At 53.9% G+C, this 19,249-nt stretch overlaps 6 protein-coding genes across 6 annotated transcripts; 4 read left to right on the forward strand and 2 right to left on the reverse strand.

Annotated features, from left to right (window-relative positions):
* Window positions 1–487: 487 nt before the first annotated feature.
* Window positions 488–2,104, forward strand: E0L32_006621 (uncharacterized protein; the record flags this gene model as incomplete). Its single annotated transcript, XM_031141274.1, has 3 exons — window positions 488–847; window positions 922–1,188; window positions 1,253–2,104. The coding sequence occupies 3 exons, from the start codon at window positions 488–490 to the stop codon at window positions 2,102–2,104; spliced, it is 1,479 nt and encodes a 492-aa protein (XP_030994687.1).
* Window positions 2,105–2,435: 331 nt separating this feature from the next.
* Window positions 2,436–7,038, reverse strand: E0L32_006622 (uncharacterized protein; the record flags this gene model as incomplete). The annotated part of the gene is made up of 3 exons (XM_031141275.1): window positions 2,436–3,490; window positions 4,034–6,928; window positions 6,984–7,038. The coding sequence occupies 3 exons, from the start codon at window positions 7,036–7,038 to the stop codon at window positions 2,436–2,438; spliced, it is 4,005 nt and encodes a 1,334-aa protein (XP_030994688.1).
* Window positions 7,039–7,884: 846 nt separating this feature from the next.
* E0L32_006623 (uncharacterized protein) lies at window positions 7,885–9,675 on the forward strand (the record flags this gene model as incomplete). The annotated part of the gene is made up of 2 exons (XM_031141276.1): window positions 7,885–8,047; window positions 8,150–9,675. The coding sequence occupies 2 exons, from the start codon at window positions 7,885–7,887 to the stop codon at window positions 9,673–9,675; spliced, it is 1,689 nt and encodes a 562-aa protein (XP_030994689.1).
* Window positions 9,676–10,034: 359 nt separating this feature from the next.
* Window positions 10,035–11,922, reverse strand: E0L32_006624 (uncharacterized protein; the record flags this gene model as incomplete). Its single annotated transcript, XM_031141277.1, has 6 exons — window positions 10,035–10,350; window positions 10,413–11,029; window positions 11,095–11,229; window positions 11,286–11,392; window positions 11,473–11,616; window positions 11,679–11,922. 6 exons carry the CDS (start codon window positions 11,920–11,922, stop codon window positions 10,035–10,037), a joined length of 1,563 nt encoding a protein of 520 aa, XP_030994690.1.
* Window positions 11,923–14,057: 2,135 nt separating this feature from the next.
* E0L32_006625 (uncharacterized protein) lies at window positions 14,058–15,226 on the forward strand (the record flags this gene model as incomplete). The annotated part of the gene is made up of 3 exons (XM_031141278.1): window positions 14,058–14,323; window positions 14,385–14,514; window positions 14,576–15,226. 3 exons carry the CDS (start codon window positions 14,058–14,060, stop codon window positions 15,224–15,226), a joined length of 1,047 nt encoding a protein of 348 aa, XP_030994691.1.
* Window positions 15,227–16,343: 1,117 nt separating this feature from the next.
* On the forward strand, window positions 16,344–18,983 carry E0L32_006626 (uncharacterized protein; the record flags this gene model as incomplete). Its single annotated transcript, XM_031141280.1, has 1 exon — window positions 16,344–18,983. One exon carries the CDS (start codon window positions 16,344–16,346, stop codon window positions 18,981–18,983), a length of 2,640 nt encoding a protein of 879 aa, XP_030994692.1.
* Window positions 18,984–19,249: the final 266 nt, after the last annotated feature.

The raw sequence follows: 19,249 nt of genomic DNA on the forward strand, positions 1-19,249 counted from the left end.
CTAAAATGAAGTATTGTCTAGTATGGCTGTCATCCCAGAAATCTCCATCAGCAATTCATTAATTAAAGGACACCTGGACCGCCAACTACTTTGATTCTTGAGCAACAGCACGGAGGTTGTGTGCTGTCGGCATGTGTAGCCGTGTTGCGGGGTCAATCTATGAAATGGCACGCCCCAGTCCATCTGCGATTTCGATTTCCGGGCCTTTGGAGCTCTGACATAATTACGTCACTGTCACCAAGCTTGCCCTCACAGCTTTCCCAGGCGCAAAGAGCGCCTTGGTCAATAACAGGAGCTCTCTCCCTCCCACAAATCATAACTACCTACCATTCCAGATTTTCAGAGCTGCTTCAAGCTTGAATCAATCAGCTTGCCAGGTGGACGTGTCTTCAATGCTGTTTTAATCAGTATTTGTACAGCCTGCACTATCTTGATTCCGGTACCTCTGAATAGCTTCACTATCTTATCGCACCTACCGGCTTTCAGTATGTTCCGCTCGACCCGGCCTCTGTTCAGCTACTCCGCGAGGGCAATTGCCCAGAGCAAAAGCCCAAAATGCCCCTCAAAGGCCCTTTCTACATTGGCCTTGCAGACCAGCCGACCTAGGGCAATAATATCACCATTCAGCTTAGCCTGGCGATCCAAGTATTCGAGCAAGTCTCCCGTCCCGCCCGACGCAATCGACAAGAAAGCCGAGAAAGAGATTGGCCAGAAGAAGCTTGTCTCCGATCCTCCTGCCGTTACCACCGAGTCCAGCGTCCGCCATGTCATTGAGCCTTCCCCTGCGTCGACATCAGCAGCCGCCAAGGAGGAGCGAGACATCAGCAGCGGCATCACACAAGATCTGGTAAGCTATGATCTCTCATAATACGCGGCCAGAGAATTCGATATCGGTGCTAATGATGGTTCATTTGCCCTTAGAAAACGGTCAAAGAGACTCTCGCCCTGTCCAGCGTGCCCAAGGAACCCTATTTTCTCGGTCTGGCAGGCACCCTTCCCTACCTAGCCACCTCAATTTCCACTCTCTTTCTTGGATGGAACGTGAGGACGGAATGGCCAACTTCTTCCAACTTTGTGAACAGCTTCCTGCTCAACCCCGAGACTGCTGCCTCTTGGCTGGGCACCCTTGAGCAGATCCAGCTCGGATACGGCGCTGTCATCATCTCTTTCCTTGGAGCTATTCATTGGGTATGCTGATCTCTACAATACCTACCGTCTCTCGAGGGGCTTAGTTTAACGCAAGGAACTACAGGGTATGGAGTTTTCCGAAAAGAAACCCGAACACGACCGAACGCGCTTCCGCTACGGCATGGGAGTGCTTGCGCCCGCCGCTGCCTGGCCCACCCTCTTCATGCCCGTCCCATGGGCCCTCACCTCCCAGTTTGTGACTTTCACCGCCCTCTACATGGCTGATACACGCGCGTCCACCAACGGCTGGGCCCCTAGCTGGTATCCCACCTATCGCTTCGTGCTCACGTTTGTTGTTGGTGGCGCCATCTTTATCAGCCTGGTCGGTCGCGCCAAGAGCGGCTCGGAGACCCAGCCTTTCGTCTTGTCCCGCATTGATGACCAGGTCGGCAAGTCATTCTCAAAGGAGGTTGCGCAGCCCTACAGCCAGAACTGGGCCAAACTAGAAGCGGAGGAGAAGGCAAAGAACCGCAAGGCCAAGGAGGAAGAGGAACGCAAGAAGAAAGAAGAAGAGAAGAAGAGCAAGAAGGGAGGCAACAAGAAGGAGGACGGAATGAAGGATGAGAAACAAGGCAAGGAGGGCGAGAAGCAGGAAGATGACAAGGCCGCCGATGAGGGTGATGACGAGGGTGGCGATGACGGCGACGAAGAGTCTTCTGGAGACGAGGACCAGAAGGGCCAAGACAAGTCCAAGGACAAGTCAGATGACTCCAAGGACAGGAAGTCTGACAAAAAGAGCAAATCAAAGGACAAGGACAACAGCGAAAAGGATAAATCAGAGAAGGATAGCAGCGATGAGAAGCAGGACGAGAGCGACGATGCGGACAAACAGGAAGAAGGCGGCGCAAAGAAGGACGACAAGCAAGGCAGCAAAGGGGATGAGGGAAAGAAGGAAGAGAAGAAATCGAAGAAATAATCAGCAGATCCATTCCATGGCAATCGAGCCCCCGACATGGTCTCGCACTTCTTTATTCCCTATATAATTATTTGGCAGTTTTCATGTTCGGCGTTTGGGGGCGTTGGAAGTTATTATTCTCTCGTAGCGTTAACAAAGGCATTAATTCATCCAGAAGTATTATGAGAAGTTCCTTATCAGTTTGCTGCAGTTGAAAACGAAACTCAAAGCAGATAATCAATTGTTGACACTGGCAAATGGGAAGGAAAGGAAAATTGAGTGTTTTGATGTGATGAATACTAATCAAATAATGCATCACCCATAACGTTCAAGGCGGCAGCCCTTCCTACTCCTAAGCCTCCGCCTCGTTCTGCTTCTTCTCCTCATTCTTCTTCTCCGTACCATCCAGCCTCGCATCAACGTTGCGCTGCACGAACCAGTTGCGCAGCTCCTCATGCGTCACATGCTTGCACCCAAAGTCGACGGGCTTGCCGACGACGCGGCTGACGGAGTCAAGGACGTGGTTCGGGTTGCACGGCAGGATGTACGGGATGCCGTTCTGGGCCTCGAGCAGGAAGGCCGTCTTGCCGCCGTGGCTGTAGTGCACGGCGTCCCAGGTCTTGACCTTGCAGTTCCAGCCGTTGACGTCGTTGCTGATCTTGACGCCCTTGGGCCCGATCTGCTCCGGGCCCGCGTCGATCTGCACGCCGAACTTGATGCCCTTCTCGTCGTTGAAGAGGCACGAGCCGTGCGTCTTGGCGTCGCCGTCGTGCGATTGCTTCTTAGCCTCGTCCTGTGCGTGCTTCTTAGCCTCGTCCTGTGCGTGCTTCTTAGCCTCGTCCTGTGCGTGCTTCTGCTCCTTGATGAAATCCTCGTATGAGGGCCTCGGGGTCGGTGCGGCCCCGTTGGCGGGCTTGGTCCGGACGATCCAGTGCTCGTTGACTTGGGGCCTTCGGTGCGGCACGCCGGCAGCCGCGGCGGCGCCGAGGACGGGCTCGGCCGTGTTGGTCGGGTCGGGCATGTGGATCATGGTGACGGTCTGGCCGGGGACTTCGTGGAGGACGGTCTCAACGACGACGACGTCCGCTGCCGGGGGATCGTCATGTTTCAAGTTGTTGGCGCTAATAGCAAAAGCACCAGCCACCATACTGGCGCCGGTCAGGCACCTGAGGTAATGCATATCGTTGATATATGACTGAAAGATGGAGAAAAAAGGGTGCGAGTAAGTCACAATGGTTAGTGACTGGACCCAAATTATACCCCGAGGCAAACCACAACTTGGAGGCGGAGGAGGAGGAGGAGGAGGAGGAGGAGAAAAGTTGAGAGAAAGGATTCGGAGCTCGCAGGCGTGGAAGGGGAAAATATTGATTATGTATGCATTTCCAAGACGCTGGTTGTACTTGACAACTGGTCTCAGGATAGGAACATGAAGCGCCTGTGCAAGATTGCCTTGGTATCATAATAACGGACGAGAACTCGCTCACAACAGACTCTCTGGCGACTCGCCTAGTGCGGTTGGTTCCCACCTGATGACCCTTTCTGTGTTTAGCTCCAATGGTTGTGTATCCTCCTAGCTCCAATATGTATGATCACTGCTGTGAGAAGTATGAGTGTGACTTTGGGACTCCCCCGTATAGAACCTGCAGATCATGCGTGCCGGGTTTTCTTAATCTCTATGTGAGCAATACGGACTCCGGTAGCCCATGGGCCATGGTGGGCCGGAACTCCTTCTTGCTCTAATAACGGATTTGATTGGTTTTCATCTCACCAAACATTCGACTAGCAACTTATTTAGTTATTCCAGAAACATTCCTTTGACACACGATGTAGTACCGCTTGTGACGCAAAAACAAGAACGCCAGATTTTGATATTTGTTTACAGCTAGAATCTACGGTTCTATTTCCTCGGTGCATACTCCTGGATTACACTCACCGGCTCAACATACTTACCCAATGGCTTGTACTCAAGCTTTTCGTATCCAAACGCGCCAGGCCCACCAATGTCGATGCCTGCCTTGGTCTCTGTCCATCTCGGCGAGCAAGTTATGCCGATCACAGTAACCCGGTAACCGTACTTGAACTCTGGCACGCCAAGGGCTTGCCCGGACTCGTTGTCCAAGATGGCAATTAGGTCGGGCACCGTAGCAATCATCGTGCTGGTACCGTCCTCGGCCACATGCTCGGCATAGATATTCTCGTTCTTGAATGGGATGCGCAACTCGCCTCCCTGGGCGACGGGAACAGCCCTCTCAGAGCTTGACCTTTCCTCGTCCTCATCTGCCTCGCCAAAGGCGGAGATGTAGACCGTACCGTAGGAATGGCCCTTGAACAGCCGCCTGTCGATCCGCGTGATCTTGCCCCGGAACAGGACCTTGGCCGCCTCCTGGCCACCCGCCTCCCGGATGATCGACTCGGCGACAGTGTTGAGCGTGTTTGTCGCCTTGGAGAGGGCGATGGCGCGCCCGATCCGCCAGGCCAGGGACACGGTGTTTAGTACGCCAAAATTGCGCACCTTGTCCGTGGTCGTGGGCTTGGCGGCCATGCCGACGCGAGAGCCCATTTCCGAGCACGAGGCGCGCAGGGCGCGGTCCACAATCTCGTCGTTGGGCGCGCGGGTCATGATGATGCTCTTGCCGTCGCCCGAGTCGATGGCGCAAGGCACGAGTTCCAGCGGCGCGTGGACCGCCAGCGTCGTCTGCCAGTAGGTCGGGTACGCTCTGCCCATCCAGTCACCGTCGATGACGGGCGCGTCAAAGAACCTGCTGGCGCCGGCTAGGAAGGGCTCCAGGCCGTTGGCACCGCCAATCTCCAGACCCATTACGGCGTCAAAGGATGTGTGGTTGAGGTACTCCATCAGCACCTTGAATGCGTCGACCGTCTCAAGAGACTGTAGTCGCTCAACCGACACGGCGGGCGAGCCCATATGCCCACCCCAGTAGATCACATCATCGTCTTTGAGAGAGGACTGGTCAATTACCCGGATCCTGTGGCCATCGCGCAGCATGCCCCGTAGCTGGATTCTTGAAGCGGCGGGGCTACCGCCACCAGCACAGCCAAGGACATAGCAGCCATTGGCGAGGTAGTCCAGATCTGTAGGGCTGATGATCCATTCGGGGGTACCCTTGTCGTTGATCTGAATCTCAGGCTTGTACGTCCGAGGATCGACTTCCTCTTCTTGTTCTTCTCTGGCATCCATGTTCTTGGCGACTTCTGTCTCTGTCTCGTCCTCGTCCTCGCCGTCATCAGCCTTGACATCGGCCACCTTGGCATGGAGATCCACATCGCCGACGGCTTTGACCATGGTGCGGACTTGGTTCGCAACATACTGCAGTGGCATGCTCTCAATCTCTGCAATCCGGATGCTGTCCTTCAAGGCACCAGCTTCAAGCGCGCGCTGAATCGCAACCTCCTTGGCATGCTCAATGGCCTGGTGCTCTGTCTGGTGCGTGGTGCCCTGGACGATGTCGACAGCACCACAAACCCTTGCGATAGCTGCACCAACCGCGTTGGCAACATCGTGGAAAGGAGGCCGGACGAGTTGCGACGCGCCCTCCAGAGTCTCGGGCGAGAGGATTGCACCACCTCCGACCAGGAGAACTGGGATGGGATCAGGAGAGGTCTTGATGACATCGATCGCGCCCTCTAGCAGCGCCTTGATGCGCTTGCCGGCCTCTTCAACGAAGCCCCTGTCGAGATGCGACACCTTCGCCGCTGCTCCGACGTCGGCTTTGCCCGAAGCAACCGCAATATCCGTCGTAGTGCAGACACCGCCACCAAAGACAAGGCCCTTGGAAAGTAACTCGTTGCCGACAGAGTCCGGCCCCACACGGACCTTACCGTCAAGGTCGCGTACAATTGACCCGCCGCCGAGGCCGATGGAGTGGAGATGGGGCATGGAGTAGTTGACTCGAACGCCAGCGACCGTGACGTACGCGGATGCTTGACGCGGCATGCCAGAAGGGAGCAACACGCCCAGGTCCGAAGTGGTGCCACCGATATCCACGACGATCGCTGAACTGTCGCCTCCGTCATCGAGCCCGGAGAGGTACGCGGCACCGCGCATCGAGTTGGTGGGGCCCGAGGAGAAAGTCCTGATGGGCATCTTGGACGCCGTCGCCGCATCCAGGATGGTCCCGTCGTTCTGCGTCAGGAACAAGGGGCAGTGCAGGTTGAGCTTCTTCATGGCCCGGCGGAAACGTCCTACCGTCTTCCTGGCGTACTGGAGGATCGCGCCGTTGAGGATGGCGGCGTTCTCCCTCTCGATGAACCCTATGCTGGCGCTCGCCTCGTGGCTGCACACCACGTCGACGCCGGGCAGTTCCCGCTTGATGATGTCTCGCACGGTGCTCTCCTGCTTGAACACCTCGTCTATGGGCGAGTACACACCGGCAACCACGACCGCAGTCTCGCCGGACTCGCGGATCTTGGCGCATTCGGCAACGACCTGCTCCTCGCGCACGGGGGCCTCCTGCGAGCCATCGATGTGCAGACCGCCATCGATGATGCCGGTGTGGCCCCGCAGAATGGCTGTGAGATCAGGCGGGAACTCGGCAAAGGGTGGCACTTCTCGCAGAAAAGACTTGGAGAGGCGAACCACCGCTACACGCCGCAGACGTCGTGCGTCACGCTCAATGACGGCATTGATGAAGTGTGTGGTGCCGATGGTGACGGAGGCGATGCGCTCCGGCGTCTTGATGAGCCCGGACGCCTCGAGCACGGAACGCACGGCAGACTCAATGCCCGAGGTGGCATCCGGGGTGGTGGGCGTCTTGCAGTGGGCGACGACACCCCGGTCCTTGTCTCGCTGCAACGCAAGATCGATTGCCACGGCATCGGTATTGGTTCCTGCAATATTGTCAACTAGAGAGCCCTCGTGATTATCTACAGAACTTGCTCTTACCTCCGACATCAACACCGATGCGAACCGTCCTTCCGCTGTCACCAAGGGAACCCATTTTCCGGAGCAGTATCGAGTCTTGTTGATACAGTGTTGCAAGTACAAGCAAGCTCACTGGTAAAGGGAATTCAAGTGACTGGCGAAGCTTCCCAACTACCACTCAGTCCGAACTCTGCGATAGCGAGTTCTTATCTTCGAATGAGATTGGGGTCCTACTCGGCACATCGAAAACTCTCCCGATGGTGGCTGCCTTTAAGCGGGCGCATATGTTGCAAATCCGGGAACCGGGTGCGCGGTGATCGGGTAATGCCAAGCCACCTGCTCCGCTCGCATCCTCCCGCTAGCTCCTGAATCGGCAAAAGCCCGTTGACGCGATCGGCGAAGGAGTGCTTGGTGGTCTCATGGGATCTAGGCCTCTATGTTATCTTCCTGCTCACTATGCTATTGAAAATGAGAGCAAAACCGCGCAACTTGGGCTTGGATGTGGACTGATTTCGAACGCCAAACCTTCCCAACTTTTCCATTCCAGGTTCGTGTGTTTGCGCTTCTTCGTATTTCTTGAAGAGATAAGGAAAGGTAAGGAGGAACTAAATAACGGAGGGCCCACCCCGAGAAGTTCTCCGTCCAGTGAGTCAACACAGCAGGATGGACTATCTTGAGACTAGGACAAGTTTATCCGTGGGGACCCCTTGAAGATAGGGCTATTGCACGGCAGATGGCTATCTGCCTCTTACACGCGGCCCCAAAGGGCGATGATCCTCGCCCCTTGATGGGGAGACATGTAATGAGTGCCGTGCTCATATAAACATCTGGCCAAGTCCCGACTCCCACATGGCCAACTGTGGATCACGCTCCTCACTTGAACTTGGCCGAAGCTCCTGTCTCCCAAAGCGGACGCATAACGATGGGTGCATTCGATAGATTCGTGCACAAGCTGCGCCTTCCGTCCTCCGACGTCGCGGAGGCCAATGTCTGGATCAATGATGACATCCGGCCCATGCCGCCGAGCCGGCGCCGGTGGACAATGTGGACGTTCATGTCCTTCTGGCTGACGAATCAAGTGGCTAGTAAGTGGTGCAATGCAACGGGACCGCTTTGCGGCCTAGATCCATGGCCGGACTCTTCGTCCACACATTGAGCCTCTTCTGACTTGTTTTGCGTCATCGCAGTCTCCAACTGGCAACTCGGAGCCTCCCTGGTCGCCGCCGGGCTGTCGGTGTGGCAGGCTATCCTCGCGACCATCGTGGGCAAGACCATCACCGCCCTTGTCGCCATCGGTAATGGCATGGTCGGCGCCGAGTGGCACATTGGCTTTCCCGTCGTCGTGCGCTACGTATGGGGTGTGTATGGCCAGTACATCATCCTCGTCCAGCGCATCATCCTCAGTCTGGTATGGTTCGCCGTACAGTCGTGGACCGGCGGTCTATGCTTCGTCAATATCCTGTCCGCGATCTTCCCCTCTTTCGAGTACATGGGCAACCACTTTCCAGAGTCGGCGCATATGACCACAAAGCAATTCATCGGGTGGATCCTTTTCAATGTGGCTATCATCCCCATCCTCTACATTAGGCCGGAGCGCATTCAGAAGCTCCTCGCGGCTTTCAACGCCATCTCGTCGATCACCCTGATCTCCATCATGATCTGGGCCCTCGCAACTGCGAAGGGCGGTGGCGAGCTTTTGACGTCCGGATCCAAGCCCATGTCCTCCAGCGAGTTGGGCTGGTCCATTGTGCAGGGCATCACCACCGTCATTGGCAGCATCGCAGTCGGCCTGACGAACCAGCCCGATTATTCGCGCTTTGCGCGCAAGCCCGGTGACCAGATCTTTGGACAGTGGTTCAGTATCATCTTTTTCGGCACGCTGTTCCCTCTCTTCGGCTGCCTGGCCGCCTCTGCGACTGGCCAGATCTATGGTGAGGCCATTTGGAACCCTCCCTTGATTGTCCAGATGTGGCTCGACACCGAGTACGGCCCAAAGAGTCGTGCAGGTGCCTTCTTTGCCGGCGTCGGCCTCTTGATAGTCCAGATCAGTATCAACTGCATCGACAACGCTTTCTCTGCAGGCATGGACTTGGCCGGTCTCTTTAGTGGCTTCATCAACATTCGTCGTGGTGCCTACATCGGCTTGGTGCTCAGTATTGCGCTGTGTCCTTGGGAACTACTGAGCTCTGCGGCCGTTTTTATCAGTGTTCTGTCGGCGTACAGCACTTTCCTCGGCCCCATCATCGGTATCCATATGTGCGAGTACTTCATCATCCGCAAGAGGCGCGTCAAGTTGACAGACCTGTACCACCCTCGCTCTGACGGCATCTACTACTTCTACAAAGGGTTCAATCCACGAGCATTCTTCTCATGGGTCTGCGGCTTTGCCACGCAGCTTCCTGGGTTCGCCGCCACCGTCACACCCGACAGCGTCAAGGTTGCTCAGCCTTTGATGGACATGTACTACTTGGCCTTTCCTCTGGGATTCTCCATCTCCTTTACCGTCCACCTATTGGTCAACACCATTTGGCCCCCTGTTGGGGCCGGTGAAATGGATGACATGGATTACTATGGCACCTTTACTCCCGAGGAAGCCAGGAAACTCGGTGTCGAGCCACTGCAGACCGAAGTGACAGAAGGAGTGTCAAAAGATGGGGAGACAGTCGTGGTTGACAGCGAGAAGAAGACACCTCGTAGGACGTTTCACTTCTAAACGTCCGGCTCTTGTTGGGAATTCTATCATTCAGGTCTGAATTACTTGGTTCAAGGTGGCGTTGTTGGGTGACAGCTTTTCATTCAACTGGTGCGGCCTTTCACAGAGAATCCATGCTTCACGCGCAATGCAGTTGATTGAACGTGCCTATACTTGATGAATATTTGCAATTAGATAGAAAACTTTCGACAGCGGCTCATTCTTCCTGCGTGCGCAAGTAATTGAGTTAGTTACCCGGCTACAGAGATTCTCAGCGGGAGGAAGGCCTCCCTATCGGCCGTCGAAATCCTAATAACCAAGAACTTTTCGAAGGGGAAGCCACCCGCCTATCTGAATACGACAGTACACACAGCAAAGCTCTACACTCTTCTGTCCTCGGTATGCACAGCCTGATTCTTGGGCGTGATATCGGCGTGTACAAAAACAGTATCATCGCCGCCCTTGGTGTTCTCGACAGTCATGTCGACCTTGACCTTGCCAAACTTCCTCATCGGGATGGATGACTCGAAGAGCCTGTCAACCTCCTCCAAGGAGCGGCCGGACACATCAGGGACAAAAGCATAGACGAAGACGATAGACAGGACAGCGATGGATCCAAAGATGAACCCGACTTTGGATCCGAGAGCGGCGTAGGGAGCGTTGAGCAGGTACGGAAGGGAAAAGGACACGGCGAACCTGAATAAAAGCAAGTGTTAGTAAGGCCAGCTCGGGAGAAAGCAGGAAGCGAGCAAACGTACTGAGTAGCAACATTGAGGACGGAGGCAGTTCGGTAGGTCATGTCACGACACCGAGTGGAGGGGATTTCGGCAGATAGGATGTGAGCCGTCGGGGCCCATCCAAGAGAGTACCCAAAGGAAGAGACTACCATCATCGAGACGATACCAATCTTCATGCCCCCTGTGATGTTCGACGCGGTGCCCAGCCCTCCCATAGTCATCATGGCAGCAGCCTGGATAGATGCGCCAACGAGAAGCTGAAATCGTCGTCCGAGCTTGTCGGTAAGCACCATGGCAAGAATCGCGGTCAGCGTGTTGACCACAGCCAGGATGATCGTCACGGTGAACGGGTTGATGGTGCCGAGAGACTTGACAAACAGAGCGCCGTACATTTGGGTAAAGATCTGACCAGTCGCCTGCAATAGGAAGTTACATCCAAGGACAACCATGGTCCGACGGAACTGATCTCGCTTGAAGATGTCCTGGAAGCTTCCCTGCTCGACTTCTTGCCTGATGCCGGCAACAATGACGGCGAACTCTTCCTCAATTTCTTGGTCAGTGAACTTGCCGTCACGCAGTTGCCGGAGAGCCTTCATGCCATCCTCGGGGCGGTCCTTCAAGACAAGCCATCTGGGTGACTGTATGACGAAGTCAGTATCAACGGTTGCCCAGTTTGGTTTTTTTTCGAAGCACATATACATACCTCCGGTACGAACCAGATGCAAGCAGACACAATTGTGGGGACAACATAGAACAGGCCATACGGAATCATATATGCCTCCCTGCCGGGCATGGACCCGGTGCCACGAGCGATGCAGTTGATGATGAGCCCACCAACCTAGCAGGCATCGTTAGTCAATCATCTTTGGCATCTTTACTAGAGTTCCAACATACGTATAGGGCGACTTGATAAGTACCAACGACGAATCCGCGGGTCTGGGCAGGGGTAATCTCAGACTGGAAAACGGGCACCACGGACAGTTCCATGCCGATATATATATCTAAGTTGGGCAGGTCAGTAACAATTTTTATCTTGGTCTTCGTATATCCGTTTCCTTTTGTGGATGCGGCGCAAACGTACAGTTGAGAACGCGAGCAGCAAGGATCTGATCGGAGGACTTGGAAGTAATGACTATGGTGGCCGCAATGATCGCCCAGATGCTCATGGTGAACATGCACATGCGTCTACCCCAGCGTCTACTGATGTAACTTCCAATGATTACACCTGGGAGCACCTAGTGTCAGCTAATGCAGGACTCAGCAATACTACCGGCCACGTCAACATACCTGAAGCCTGACCGATATACATAAAGCCATTGAAGAACGATACCCAAACGGGGTCTAGATAGTACTTCTTTGTCTTCTCGTTGTAGGAGCCGAATTGCTTGATGAAGGCATCCATAGCCTGCGTGGACGCAAACCCCTGGTTGTCGAAGCCGAAATTGAATTGGGAAAAGGCGATGAGAAGGACCGTCAGGGTCAACCTCGCATTGAAGGTTCCCTTCAGGTCGAGGTGTCCGAAGCCCAGCATCTTGATGATAGCTTAGTGGAGGAGTCTCCAACGCTCAACTCTTGGGATTTCAGGAGGCAGCGGGCGCTAATTCGGTTCTGATGAATAGGCAAAGAAATCTCTACGGAAATCCGATGGTCGTCGCTAGCTATTTTGTACTTCTTTGCAACCCTGCATCAGGCCGACACCCGTCCGAGAGCCTTCCGAGCTGTCATTCCCCGCAAGTCCCCGCAATTCGGCTCGTCGCGCTCCATTCAGAAAGGCTGGTCCTGGCAAGAAATGAAACGATTCTCCGCACTCCGCACTTTTCGGACTATGGAGAAGCAAGCCTGCCTGGTCTGGTCTCCCCGAACATGTGGGTTGGTCATGAATGAGGCTCAAGTGATCTGGCCTGTCCTTGCTTGGAGAACGCGAATGAATCAATGTGTAGTCCAATCGCATGGTGTTATGATCAGCCCAAGTTCGGAACCAAGGTTTCATGTTCCTCGAGGTAGTCAAAAGGTTCAAATGTCATCCATGTCTCCCAGAATCTGTTTGTAGTTTTCTCCGTTGTGACTCTCCCACGAGAACCCGTCTTATGTTATCATTCAAATCTATTCCTCAAACTGCCAGGATGCCAAGAGTTTGGGTGAAGAGTGTGTGAGAAGAAGGGGATAGTAGGACCTTTGCCGGGCCCTCCGACAGACCGCAAGTCCCACTCCGATGTGCCGAATTTGGCACAACAGGGTGGACTTCTATCCCCTAACAGCGACGACCCGAAACACCATCGGCGAACAATGATACTCACATTACACATTCTAGAATTACCCAACTTGCGTGCATGCTAGCCGCGAAATGGAAATAAACCATAATCGCTAAGTACCGACTTTTGGCCGTGCTAATCTCCACGCTCCTAGGCTCAGGTAGTGGGATACTGATTCGTGACAGAAAGGGCCAATGTTGGGATGGAGTACGAGGACTGCGCAATATTTGGCAATGCTCAAACCATCCATCTTCTTAAATTTGGAGTCTATAAAGCCTCTTGACGGTCTTTTGAGTGTAAGTTTTGAAGTCTTCGGCAGAGCGGGCCTTTTTTGCACAAAGATATCCTCTGCTTCATTTCTCAGATGGCGTTGGGAGACACGTGTCTCCTTGGTAGCATCGGTTCTAGCCTGTCGGTCTAGATATATACCGTCACTACGTTCCTCTGGTATTGCCAACCTGCCACTGAGGCCAAGACCTTTAACCCCGGAATGTGACCTGGAGTCCAGCTTCTTGAACAGACATTGCTATCCGCCGGCGCGTGAGTGATATTCTAGGTCGAAACAAGCTTCGACCACCACGTGGTGTAGAATTGTGGTACGCGGGACATCTACCGCTATTATTAATTACTACAGTGTTACAGCCATTGCTGCCGAAGGACCATAACCAAGGAGACGCGCTCGGAATCCTGTTCGTTCAAACCTCAGCTCTCACCCCCTCAGCTATGCGTCGGATCAGATGCTCTCCCCGCTTTAGGTTCTTGAAAGACTGATGGGGTGTTACTCGACTTTGTGAAGAGGTTGCGCGGGTACAACAGGAGGACTACAGCCAAGTGCCGACTAGCAGTGCCTGAATTAATGTGCGCATCGGGGCTCTTCGGCGTCGGCGCCAATATTTGCACCGGAAATTGGGCGCATTTTGATATTACATTTGCTTCAATTTACGCGGCACCACGCCATTCTTCCAGTTGCTATGGAAAGGATTGTTGCAAACGGTGAATGCGACCGCATGTCAGATTGCCTGATGCAGACAGTTAATCCGCCTCTGGGCTCCATCTTGTAGATGACAAATCGAATCAGCGGTGGCACTCAGAATGACGGCCTCTGAGCTCATAGATAGCATGGCCACAGGCGCATCACTCTCATCTTAGTCATGCACCAATGTTTTCGTGAAACTTCAACGGCACCCGGTTGAGGAGCCATTAAATATTCCGCGAATCTTTCAAAGACTGGATTTGTCATTTCGTCGCTATGCATATAAAGCAACTAAAGTGCACGCGCATCTCGGCTCTCGGCTCACAACAGCTACAGCGCTTCACATACGATCACTTGTCAATTAAGCAATCCAACTTTAAACCTCTCCAATATTCCAATCAGTCACATACTCGCAAAGTACGGTCTCGATCCTACGCCACCATGACTACCAAGGCCATCGTCTTCGTTGAAAAGGGCAAAATGGCCATCCAAGAGGTGTCTGTGCCCAAGCTCCGTGACGGCTATGTTTTGGTCAAGGTCAATGCGGTCGGGGTTAACCCTACGGATTGGAAGCACACCGACAATGGCCTCACTGATCCTGGATCAAGGGTTGGATGTGATTATGCGGGTGTCGTTGAGGCTGTGGGCAGCAAGGTGACTAAGCCTTTCAAGAAGGGCGATAGAATCAGCGGCGTCGTTCATGGATCGTGAGTGGTCTCAACAAAGTGGTTTCGCCCATAAGTACAGAGGTTTCTGACAACCCGCCAGCGATCGAACCCAGCTCGAGAATGGAGCGTTCGCCAATTACATCGTTGCAAAGGCTGATGTTCAGATCAAGACTCCTGATAACATCAGCGACGAGGAGGCTGCGACTCTTGGCATCTCAATTGCGACAGTCGTATGTATTTTCCAACCGTTCTTGACGTTGGCATATCAGGCACGTACTAATGATACCCCAGGGCCAAGGTCTGTACCGCACTCTCGGCCTGCCAATCCCCACCGAATCCACCAAGGACAGCGAGTACATTTTGATCTACGGAGGCAGCACCGCGACTGGCATCTTCGGCATCCAGTTCGCCAAACTGTCTGGACTCAAAGTCATCGCCACGGCCTCACCACATAACTTTGACTACCTGAAATCCCTGGGCGCTGAGGCCGTCTTTGACTACAAGTCGCCCACGGCGGCAGAGGACATCCGCAAGTACACCGGCAACTCTCTCAAGCTCGCGTGGGACTGTACCGGTTTTGGTGGGCCCCTCGTCGCCGGCGCTCTGAGCAGTGAGGGGGGCAAGTACGCGTCCATCATGCCAGTCAACAAGGAACAAGTGGCCGCTATCAATCCCAAGGTTGATGGCCCGCACGTCACGCTTATGTACTCCATCTTTGGCGAGCGGTTTGTCAAGGCCAGCGAAACGCCGGCCAAGCCCGAGGAGCTTGAGTTTGCCAAGAAGTTCTGGGAAGTGGCGCGGCAGCTTCTCGAGGAGGGCAAGTTGAAGGTTCCCCGGACCATTGTCAACAGAGGCGGCAATGGATTCGAGGGCATTCTCAAGGGCCTTGATGAATTGCGGGCCAACAAAGTCAGCGGCGGGAAGCTCGTTTATACTCTGTAGTAAGAATTATGTGGCAAAGACCGCATAGCAAAGACGATAGACAGTCCTATTTCTACAGAGTATCTGCATCACAAAGCTATTACAAAAGTCTCTTATAAAAACAATATGGCCCGATTCCTACTCAATATTCACCACGACAATATCCACAATTCGTAGTTGTGGAATGGATTCACTTGGCCGTAAAGACGGGCCTACTGCTCATCGTGAATTGCGGAACGGAACGAAAGATGGGTGTTACTGCACCAGTAGCGAGCCCTTTCTGATACTATGTGATAGGTGCGAAACGAGAAGGTTCAAACCCATGCCGCATGCAACCATGACCTTAGAGGGCTGTTTACGAGAAAAGTTCGATAAGCTGGCGTTTGTGGCTTGCATGTGAAACCAACGGTGCAGCTGAAATGGAAAGACCGGTCTAGGCCTTCAGCCGCTTTCAGCCCTACCAAGAGGCATGACAGGACGTGTATTTCCATATTTGATCGTTCATCCGATAAGTCTTCTTAGACGAGATATCCATAATCTTCTTTCCATATACCATTCAGAAGTTCACTTCATGACAGGGCCGAAATCGACGATGGCCGGTAATCACGCGTACTATCCGCCCCCTCCCGGGCAGGGCAGTCAATCACCTCACACAATTCCATGCCCTCCTCCGCAGCATGCCACTGGACAGACATACAGCAATCAGTCACATCACCATGCTTATGCGGGACCTCCAGCCCGAGTAAGCCATCCGATGGCCGGCAACCCCAACCAAATGGTGCAGCCGATGTCAACCCAGGCTACGATGCAGGCCACAGCGCGCTCCTTCTATAAAGTGGGCAAAGGATTGCTCGGGGACCTGGCCAGCAACATCAGGTCAAAGTATCCAGCTCCGCCGTCTGAGGCTTTTCAACCCTCTTTCCGGCCTGAGGCACAGTAACAAAGTAGTGTTCAATATCCCCCACAACCGCCATGGCAAACCTCGGTTCACCCGGGGACACCTGCGTCTCCATCTCAGACACATAGCCAACAGTCAAGTCCATCGTCTCATCAACTTTTGCATCACTTCTCAGCATCAGACAATCAGAATCTTATCCCAGATTCGATCAGTCAACCACCGACTCCCAATCAGGCTCAGATGCCATCCAACGGATCATGGAGCTGCTCCGGAGCTCCCGCTAATTGCACCTCTGCAAGCTTCTCAGTCGTCCCTCACCGTGTTGCTCTGAGCCTTGAGCATATAGAAATTGGCAATCAACCAGCTCCACCACAATTATGTGCCCAGCCACCGACTATCGCCAGAGACTTGTCCACGGCTGGCGTCACCAGCCAGGAAACCAACCCGACATTTCGAGCGTCGAACACACCGCCTCCCATACCGTTTTCAACGCGCCCTTCAGAGTATGAACCGAGTCAAATAGTTCACCAGACACGGGTAACCCAAGAGCAGTCACAGCAAAGCCATTACTATTCGTCTTTTGCTGCGGAGGAGGTTCACCAACTTCATTGTGCGCCTGAGCATGAAGCTCTGTCACGTACACAAGCAACCCACTCGCCCTTCCAGCCAGAAGGAAGGGTTGAGCACGAGTCCTACTTTGCGCCAATTCCAAGACTAATGCCAGGAAATTACGCAAACCTGTCGCCGAGGCCCGAGCACGAGTCTGACTTCTCACCACTGCCGCGACTCTCTCATTCCCAAGAGATGATTTCGAGAACGGAGCAAGCACCGTGTCTCGAGTCTCCCACCCCACCAGCGCAACAGACCCAACCATCATTGGATTCAAGAGCTGAAAACGAAGCCTCCTTTGCGCCGATGCCACGCCCGCCTATTCAGTCCCCAGCCTCGCATGACCAAGACCTTCAGCAGCAAGCAGATCAACCTCCATGCGATTCCATGGCCTCATTGTCTTCACGGATAACAAACCTCAGTGTCGAGGACAGCACCCGCAACCTTGTAACAGAGGGCAGGACACCCACTACGCAGTACGATGCACCGAGACCACCGCCTGCCTGTAGGTCCGCTGGACCGGATTGGGAGACTCTTCCTTGCTGTCCAGAAGATAGGATCATAACATACTCGCTTGACTGGTATCGCCTCCCTGATGTCCCGGAGTACATCGTTTGCACCAAGTGCTACTCCGATCACATCGCAAGCACTCATTTTGCCCAGCGCTTTGAAAGATACCGTGAGGAAGAAGGTTCCATCTCAGCATGCTCCTTCTGGTCTCCTCGTCTTCGGGAGGTTCTGTGGCCACAAGCTGTTCAAAGCAATGATCTCACCGCCATGAAGGAGGTCTTGCAACATAACCTGACTGTCCCTCCATGCAAGGGTCTTGCTTGGACGACTGGAGGGGATAGTGTTAGATACTACACGATGGCCAATAGTGACATCGAAGGCTTCATTACATGCGAGGCTTGTTACGAGGACTACATCGCCGGAACGCAGTTCGAGCACCGTTTCTCCCTGCTGCAACAACAGCAAGGCAACGACGAAAAGTGGAGATGTGATACTGCTCTACCTTATATCAAAGGGGCTATTGTTAAGATGTCCAAGAACAACGACTGGTCGGGCTTCGTTGAAAGGGCCAGGGTCCGCCTCGCGGCGCCGACTTGCGAGGGAACATTGACTCAGTCCAATCGCTGCAATTGGTACCGCCCCCGCCGGACAATCGAAGGGATGCATATTTGCGAGGCATGCTACCTCGACCAAGTGGCGCTCACCCAATTTGCCGACAAATTTGAGCGTCATATGCCGAGACAGGGCTTCGATGGCTTCATGGACTCTTTGAGCGAGATGTGGAAATGCACGTTCCGAGAGGAGAACAGAGGCATGGCCTCTGCTCTTGAGGCAGCCATCTATCAGCGCAACTATGACGTATTTTGGAATGCCGCCAATACCATCATTCACATGGTGCCTTGCACCAAACATGGCATCATCCGCGGAGACTGGTGGACTGTGGCCGGTGGGTGTGATGGCGTCAGTGTGTGCAAGTCGTGCTACCATGGTATCTTGGAGACGTCGGACCTCGGGCGATTCTTTGAGCCAGCTGAACGCGACCCCACGATCGACATCGTGTGCAGCTTTTGCCCAGAGAGCCCACGCTTTGGTGAGTTTGTCAACAAGCTAGCCGAGTCTCTCGACAAAGGCGTATTCAGCTACTATACGGACTATGTCAAGATATGGGCTGGGGTACCCTCCTGTCCCGGGATTAAGAGCTTAGCCAAGGCCATCTGGTGGGGATACCCGGAAGCTCTATTTTGCCAGGAATGTTTTCTTCGTTTTGTTTCTGGCACTTCACTTGCAAGTTCACTTCCCATCAAGGGCGCATTCGATGAGCGGACGATGATCTGCCAGATATGGTCACCCCGAATGCGCAAGATGTGGCTAGAAGTCTGCGCCGCGGGACCTCCTGGGTCGGCCGAGTCGGACAAACAGTTGCAAGACTTCAGGGCTTTCGGAACAAGGCGACTGGAGGTCTACTGCGCCACAGTGCCACGGATAGAGATGATTGAGGGGATGAGGACGATTCAGATGCAACAGGCCATGCACCAAGGTCTTTTGAGTGTGATGTACAGGGGCATGAACAGCACGGCGGTCCTGTCAGACACGACGGATGGCTACTGGCACGGTAACAGTTCGGTTGGATGGTACGAGACGGAGCATGGGGTTACGGCTGCGGATATGATGAACATGCGGACCGGGATGGCAAATGCGAATAGTATGGGGGGCTGGATGGAGGTTGCACAGCTGAGGACCATGTGGACAGAAGTGGAGTGATCAGGGTCTGGTGAGGCTTATCAGGTTCTTGCCTCAACACTTTGCCCATGATAGACTTCTTTGGAGTCTACTGTTCCTGCCTTTTGATACAGTTGGCATTTGATCAGTAGTGTGGGCATGTAACTTGATATTTCAGGTCTCACCCAGACCTATCCCAGCACCATCATAGGCTTGCAAACTTTCGCAGGATCTCCGTTTCATCCTGCCCGCCCAGCTCAGAAGGACTAACTACGTACGACTGTATGACATGTCTACCTTATCCCAAC

This window comes from Thyridium curvatum (genome assembly GCF_004353045.1).
Source record: "Thyridium curvatum strain D216 chromosome Unknown NODE_38_length_371496_cov_78.080427, whole genome shotgun sequence".
NCBI classification, from domain to species: Eukaryota; Fungi; Ascomycota; class Sordariomycetes; order Thyridiales; family Thyridiaceae; genus Thyridium; species Thyridium curvatum.